Source organism: Pogona vitticeps, chromosome 5, assembly GCF_051106095.1.
Source record: "Pogona vitticeps strain Pit_001003342236 chromosome 5, PviZW2.1, whole genome shotgun sequence".
Lineage (NCBI taxonomy): Eukaryota > Metazoa > Chordata > Lepidosauria > Squamata > Agamidae > Pogona > Pogona vitticeps.
This window is the reverse complement of record NC_135787.1, coordinates 195,296,695-195,304,675: the sequence shown is the minus strand read 5'-3', so window position 1 is coordinate 195,304,675 and position 7,981 is coordinate 195,296,695. Positions and strand designations below refer to the sequence as shown.

Sequence of the window (7,981 nt, the reverse complement as noted above, 5' to 3'; positions counted from 1 at the left end):
TTATTTTAAAATATAAAAGCTGGTTGAGTCATTGTTTTTAACTGAACCTGTATTTGGTTTCACTACACCTTGAGCTGCCTTACTGCCCTGTTTCTTCCAGAAAGGCAAGATTTAAAAAAAGAGCAGATGATTAAATGAATGTAACGACTGCTTCTGAAGAAAGAGCGAAGAGCAATTACTGTTGAGAGAACCATGTGGTGGTTTCCTTCATTAAAAGCCCAGGGGAAATAAGGGTTTTCAAGCAGGGAGATGGCAAAACTATGGAGGTTGCATGGAGAAAAAAACCCTACAACAAATAAACTAATTTAAGGAATTTTGGAATTCACAGACTAAAGCCCACAGAGGTCTGCAGGGCAGGCAGGGTTCAGATACGTGGGAGCTGCAAGCAATTGTGGATGTGGTAGTTTGCCCATCATACTGAAGAGATGGCCTCTCAAAAAGAAAGACTACAAGATCCATAACCCCTTATAGCACCCATGGAGTTTAGACCTGCCTAATGGCTGCCTGTACCCTTCGTGCACGTCAGGAGAGGAAGCTGAACACGTTCCATATGTGTCGACTCTGACACATTTTTGGTATCACCTGGCAGAACAACGTTTCAAATAGAGTAGAATGAGCTGGAATTTTCAGCATGCATACATTACTGAAATAGCAATGTCTACGTTGGCTCAGGCATGTTGTGAGAATGGCTGACGGTCAGATTCCAAAAGATCTCCTGTATGGAGAATGAGTGCAGGGAAGCCGCCCCAGAGGGAGACCCCAGCTGCAGTACAAGGAGATCTGCAAGCAGGACCTGAAGGCCTTAGGAATGGACCTCAACAGGTGGGAAACCTTGATGTCTGAGCGTTCAGCCTGGAGGCAGGTGGTGCCTCACGGCCTCTCCTAATTTGAAGAGACCCTTGTCCAGCAGCCTGAGGCAAAGAGGCAGTCACAAAAGCAGCAAAACCAGGAGCTGGACAGGGGACAGATGGTGTTTGTCTTCAGTGTGGAAGAAGGGATGGTCACTCTCGAATTGGCCTTCTCAGCCACACTAGACGCTGTTCCAAGTCCTCTATTCAGAGCACGTTACTCTAGTCTCGAGACGGAAGGAGGCCTACAATGGCTGCCAGAGCCTGAATTCATTCACTCAAAATCTTGAAAGCCACTGACAGGGCTTTGTTTTCTCGATTATAGCTCCCACAAGTCTAGTTAGGGGAATTCCTAAAGCAACTCTTCCCAACCTTGGGTCCTCAGCTGTTCTTGACACTACAACTCCCAGAAATCCTGGCCAGCCCAGCATGTGATGAAGGCTTCTGGGTGTTGGAGTCCAAGAACAGCCGGTGACCCCCAGTTGGGAACCAGGGTCCTGGACAATCGCGAGGGATGAAACCCATAAATCCCCAAAGTCTCCTGTCCATAAACTATTTCACAGGGCAGCTTGCTCCCTTTGGCACCTTCCAGGTCCTGCTGGCGAGTTCACACAGGATGGCGGTGACGCGCAAGAGGTCCAGACATCATCCGCCACAAACAAAATGTGCTTTTGAGAATGATCTGCAGCGTCAATGCCCTACTGCAGACAAACCAATGGGAGGGGTGGCTCCCGGGTTTTGCAGTCTTCAGACGAGCGCTACTTGGGAGGGGTGGCGGTCTGCTTTTTGCACTCGTGAACACCAGCCCAATCTTTTCCACAAGTGGCCCAGAATCCAAAAGGAACTGTTCTTGAATGAATTTACATCTTACTTCGTTAAGGGACCAGCAAACCTGCCTCAGTGAAGAACCTCTTTCTGTTTGAACGGCAACTGAGTAACCTGAAGCTGGAAGCTGCAAATTCTCATTCCGCAAGCTCATTTTCTGTGCAGAAGTGTAAACCTGTGTTTAGAGGCTTTATTTTTCTACCAAGGGTGAGAATTAGGAACAGAAGGTCAGCCGACATCCAGTAACGGTACATCTTTAGGGCCTCCATGAAACATGTGGCAATTGTGGCAGGGACCGGTCACAACCCTCTGGCGTAGCCATGCAAATGAGTCGTACTGGAGGCAAAATTGCCCAAGTTAAGGAATTGCAAAAGGTGAAGGGTTCCCCTTGATACTGAGTGCAGTCGTGCCCGACTCTAGGGCGCGGTGTTCATCCCTGTCTCCAAGCCACAGAGCCAGCATTTGTTTGTAGACTGTTTCCGTGCTCACGTGGCCAGCGCAAATAGACACAGAATGCCGTGACCTTCCCACTGAGGTGGTTCCTATTTATCGACTCGTATTTTTACATGCTTTCGAACAGCTAGGTTGGCAGGAGCTGGGACAAAGTGACAGGCGCTCACTCCGCCGCGTGGACGGCTGGTCTTCCAACCTTGCAGCCCAGAGGCTTCTGTGGTTTCACCCACAGCGCCACCACGTCCTTCTAAGGAACTGCAATAGATACTATCAAATGCACTCCATATGATTCAGTACGCAACTGTCCCAATGCCAACAGTGATTTCTTAACCCGGAGCAATTGTTCTCCAAACGTCCCACCGTCTGTGCTGCACCAGCGTAACTAGGTAAGGACATTTGGGGCAGAAACGATGGACAGAATCCTGCTGGAGGAGTTATGCCAGTATAAACCAGATTCAGGTGCCAGAAACTGCCACCAGATCTCTGCCAAACAAACTGGGACTGGCAGTGGATTTTAAAAGCTTACCCCCACTTCCCTGTCAGTTCCAAAGGCTTCTCCGGAGCAAAAGGAGACCATAGGGAGCCTCAGAACCCAAAATTACTGGGGCTGCTGGTGGTGAAATAATAACTGAAAAAGCAAAGTGTGCTGCTTATATATCACCCTATAGTGCTTTAAAGCTCTTTCTGGGTGATTTACAGTTTAATTCTGCACACTACATTACACATTGTGCCCCCCAATGCCCCTCAGCAAGCTGGGTACTCATTTTGCTGACTTCAGAAAGATGGAAGGCTGAGTCAACCTCAAGCTGGCTACCTGAACCCCTAAGGGATTGAGGCTCGGATTGTGAGCAGACTGGACTGCAGTATAACTCCTGTGCAACAAGAATAAGAAGCTTTCTATGAATTTCTGCCATTTCCAGTGCCTGGATCCAGTGTATACCGGCAGGATTTTGCTCCATGTGCCTTATGAGCAGAATTGAAACATGCTGCCCCAAAAAGTGCAAGATGCAAAAACCAAACCGAAAAGTACACAATTTTTTTCTTCTTTAAAAAAAAACTTAAAAAGGAAAATAGACATAATGCACATTCATCTTATTGAAGCACATAACCTCTGGAACCCACGAGCACACACACACACACACACAAGCCCCTCAGTATAAAGTATGCGCTCCCTCAAAAGAGCAGGACCCAAAAGGAGTGAGAGGGTGCAAGGACCCCATAGATCAGTGGGAACCAGGCGCGTCTCAGCTGAAGATGCTCCGGTAGGTCTCCATGTGCTTCTTAACGCTCTGCGCCATCTTTGTGTCTGACTTGCTCCGCTGGTAAAAGTCCATGAGGAGTCCGTCCGGGTTGATCAGGTAGATGATCACCGTGTGGTCGACAATGTAGTCGTCGTCCTGGTCTCTGGGCCCGGCGCTGTAGTAGACCCGGAAGGCGCGCCCGGCCTCCCGCACCTGGTCCGGGCTGCCGGTCAGCCCCAGCAGCCGCGGGTGGAACTCCTTCACGTATTTGGCCACCGCCGCCACGTCGTCGCGCTCGGGGTCCACCGTGATGAAGACGGGCTGGACCCGAGGCAGGCCGGGCTCTCGGTCCAGGAGATCCACCACGTTCACCATCTTCTCCACCTCCTCGGGGCAGATGTCCGGGCAGTGGGTGAAGCCGAAATAGAGCAGCACCCACTGGCCCTTCAGGTCGGCCTTCGTGCAGGGCCGCCCCGTGTGGTCCACCAGCTGGAAGTTCCCCTGGCCGAGGGCCAGCTTCCGCAGGTCCTCGATCCGCCTCAGCTTCTTCTGGTGCTCCTTCTCGGCCCGGAGGTACAGCCAAAAGGCCAGGATCCCACCCCCGAGGACGGCCGTGATGAGGAGGCGTGTCTTCAGTGGGATCTTTGGCGCGAGACCAGGATTTTGCATGTTTCCCTGTGAGTAAGGCCGCCGGCTAGGCAGATGGTCCCTCGTTCCACCAGGACACGAAGCTCTTCTCGCTCTGAGAAGGACCCTCTCGGCTGCTGGGCCGGTGGAGCCGCAAACGGTCCCTTCATGGGGAGCTGGTCGGGAGATTGTTTGACCGGCCAAAGAGGCCAAAGGGTTACAGCTGGCAGGCCGGACGTGGTGCCCGACGTGCTCGCCAAGAAACGGAGACCTCGCCCAGAGAGCAGCGCGAGGAACCACATGCCGTGGGCTCCGGGCGCCAAAGGACAGAAGCATGGCAGAAAGAGCTGGAAAACAGGAAACGACACCATTGTTGACTTCAGGCATCGCCCAAATGCTCAAACATTCCCAGCAAAATTAAAAGGGGGGGGGGGGATGCTATAAAATACAGTAGGATCCCCTTAGCCATGGGATTCAATTATCCACAGCCTGAAAATATCAAAAGAAGAATCCCTAAAATATACATGTTCATGATGTGATTACCAGAACTGGTCACTAGAGGGAACTAGAGGCTAGCATTCGCTATCCAAATCGGGTTCACCCTAATCCACGTTTTTCAGCATCCGCTGGAAGGGCTTGGAAGGGATCACGCACGGATACAGGGATCCTACTGTATGCCTTCCTGGCCAGAGAGAGAGAGAGAGAGCAAGCTGCAGCTCTCCAGATGCCACTGGGCATTGCTCCTCATTTTCCCCACTGCGACCTCGGATGGAAGCTGCGCTCCCCATACAGAGACCAGTCTTGATTCAGGAGGCTTCCCAAGAGAGTAATGGGCAGGCTTCCATCTCACACCGGGCTCTTTCTCCTAGCTAGGTATCAACCCGAATCTGAGAAGAAACATTTTCTCAACACAAACAAAACTGGGCACAGGACTTCAGGCAAGAACAACAGAGCTAACGAGAATTGCTGTTCGGGACAGGAAAGCGGAAACGGAGCGTCTCAAGTGCGCTCGTGTTCGTCTCCCTCAGCTTGAAGACGCCAGACTTGGGGAGGTTCGTTGAGCCAAATGGGGTCCCTGGCCTCCTCAGCTCGCATGTCCTCCGGGAGATGCTTCCCGAGGCATGGAGAACGAGCGTTACTCTCGGGAAACCCCTCGGCCCTTTCTCCTGCAGCGTGCCTCTGTGGGACCCGCAAGCTTTTGCACACCCATGGCGCCAGCGAGTCTCCCCGCAAAGCAGGGCTCTGCAGATGTTCTTCCACGTAGGACCTTGCTGGGGGGGGGGGAAGTGGTGCAGGGCAGTGGTGCCTAGTGGCTCTGAGGCCGGGGGGGGGGGGAGGGGGTACCAGGAAAGACCCAAGGATGACCCTCCTGGCCAGTTCAGTTACATGGCTCTGCCATTGGCCTGCCGAATCTCTCTCCCCCCCCCCCACCTCGGCCTTCTGCCTCCAGTCCCCATCACCCACCCCTCTGTCCTGCTTATGGGGTGGCAGCCCCCCCGCCTCCCCCCCTACACACACACACACACACACACACACACACACACACCTCCCCACTGGTCCCATAAACCCTCTGTGGGGAAGCTGGCGCTCTGTGAAGGCGACCTGGCTCCCAAGGGTGACCTCGGAGGAGCCGCTCCGGGTGGGGGGGGGAAAGGAGCAGAGCCCCTTCCTGGAGGCCCCGAGACGCAGAGACCAACAGCCCAGACCACCCCCACCCCCACTGTTTCTCCACAACAACTCCCATCATCCCCAGCCAGACCGTGGAGGGAGAGTGGCTTTTGGACTACACCTCCCAGCATCCTTGGCCTTGCAGAATAACTCGCGAGAACAACTCATCTTTCCCCCCCCATCAAAACCACAGTTTGGGGGCCACTTCTGACCCCCCCCCTTTTTTAGGTCCAGAAGGAGCCACCCCCACCCGGACCACGTGGGAGACCCCCCACAGCCCCCACCCCCATAACACTGCTCGGGGGCCCCCTTCGGGGAGGGGTGAGGATGGAGGGGTCCCTGGTGGGGGGGGCAGGGGGTCCCCATGCTCTCTCTCTCCCCCCCCTTTTTTTGCACCTGAACCATTCAGAAGGGGGGGGCTTGAAAAACTGGGGGGGCAAATCGTCGCACCCTAAAAATGACCCAGACGAGAAGAGGCTTGCGTCCCAACCCAGCCCCCCCCTCCCCTCCGCGCCTCCCCTCCCCCTCCCCTCCCCCTCCAACCACGTGGTTTCCCCTCCCCCCCCCACTTGGCGCCTTACTTCCGGGTTCTCCCCTCTCGTCTCCCGCTGGAGGATTCCACCGGCTCGCCCTCGGCGCCTCCGCGCATGCGCGTGCCGCCCCTCCGAGTCTCCGCCTCCTCGCCCTCCTCCTCCCCCGCGGGAGGGGCGCGCCTTGCAGTTCCGACGAATGGCCAGCAGGGGGCGGGGGACGCGCGTGGGGAAGAAAAAGTCGCCGAGCCTCCGCCCCGCCCGCCGAGGGAACGGGGATGATGGGCTCTGTAGTCCTCCCGAGCGCTTGGAAAAGCACTCGTTCCTCGGACGTGTGGTTGTTTCGGAGGCCCCTCGTTCGGAGGGTGGCCGAAAGCGGGAGGCGACTTGCCGGCCAAGACCAGCAGCCCCGGGGAGAGAAGCCTTTGCCAACCCCCCCGCTAGGGAACCCCCCTCCCCCGGCGGCGCCCCCGGACCGGAGGGGGAAATTATTCATTCATTCATTTATTTAAAACAGTTTTACACACACACACCCTCCTTTCTTCTTGAAAAACACCCAAGGCGGCGGCTGATCCCCTTGGAAGGCAACATTTAGAGCTGAAAACCATTGAGTATACAAGGGAGGTTGATATCATTAAAAGACAGCATTGAAAGCTTTTTGTTTGTTTGTTTGTTTTGTTTTGATTTTTAGGCATCCTTCAGTCTCGAGAGACTATGGTTAACGTGCTCTGTATGGAGGACTTGGAACAGCACCTAGTGTGGCTGAAGAGGCCAATTCGAGAGTGACAGTCCCTTCCACACTGAAGACAAATCCAGTCTGTCCCCTGTCCAGCTCTCTGGTTTTGCTTGTTTCGAGACTGCCTCTTTGCCTCAGCCTGCTGGACGAGGATCTCTTCAAATTGGGAGAGGTCACGATGCACCGCCTGCCTCCAGGCTGAGTGCTCAGATGTCAAGGTTTCCCATCTGTTGAGGTCCATTCCTAAGGCCTTCAGGTCCTGCTTGCAGATCTCCTTGTATCGCAGCTGTGGTCTCCCTCTGGGGTGATTTCCCTGCACTAATTCTCCATACAGGAGATCCTTTGGAATCCGATCCTCAGTCATTCTCACGACGTGCCCGAGCCAACGTAGACGTCGCTGTTTCAGTAATGTATTCAGTAAAGGTAAAGGTAAAGGTTCCCCTTGACAATTTTTGTCCAGTTGTGTTCGACTCTAGGGGGCGGTGCTCATCTCCGTTTCCAAGCCATAGAGCCAGCGTTTGTCCAAAGACAATCTTCCGTGGTCATGTGTCCAGTGCGACTTAGTCACGGAACGCTGTTACCTTCCCACCGAGGTGGTCCCTATTTATCTACTTGCATTTGCATGCTTTCGAACCGCTAGGTTGGCGGGAGCTGGGACAAGCGACGGGCGCTCACTCCGTCGCGTGGATTCGATCTTACGACTGCTTGGTCTTCTGACCCTGCAGCACACAGGCTTCTGCGGTTTAGCCCGCAGCGCCACCACGTCCCCCAATGTTTTCAGTACATGCTGAAAATTCCAGCTCATTCTAGGACAACTCTACAAATTCAAATTCCGCACCTCCCAAGTGTTTTTTGTTTGTTTGTTTGTAACTCGAAGCAAAGTTCACAAGTCAAGGCAATATTCTGTCATAGCAGTTCGTAAGTCGAAATGTCCTTCCAGGTGACCCAGAATTTGTGTCAGAGGCAACGCATATGGAAGATATTCAGCTTCCTCTCCTGCTGTGCACAAAGGGCCCAGGACTCACTGCAGTACAGGAGTGTGCTCAGGACACA

At 53.9% G+C, this 7,981-nt stretch overlaps 1 protein-coding gene across 1 annotated transcript; it reads right to left on the bottom strand.

Annotated features, from left to right (window-relative positions):
* Positions 1-1,849: 1,849 nt before the first annotated feature.
* Positions 1,850-6,625, bottom strand: SCO2 (synthesis of cytochrome C oxidase 2). The gene is made up of 2 exons (XM_073002394.2): positions 6,244-6,625; positions 1,850-4,341 (listed from the first exon to the last, which is right to left on the bottom strand). Exon 2 carries the CDS (start codon positions 4,328-4,330, stop codon positions 3,371-3,373), a length of 960 nt encoding a protein of 319 aa, XP_072858495.2. The 5' UTR covers positions 4,331-4,341; positions 6,244-6,625; the 3' UTR covers positions 1,850-3,370.
* Positions 6,626-7,981: the final 1,356 nt, after the last annotated feature.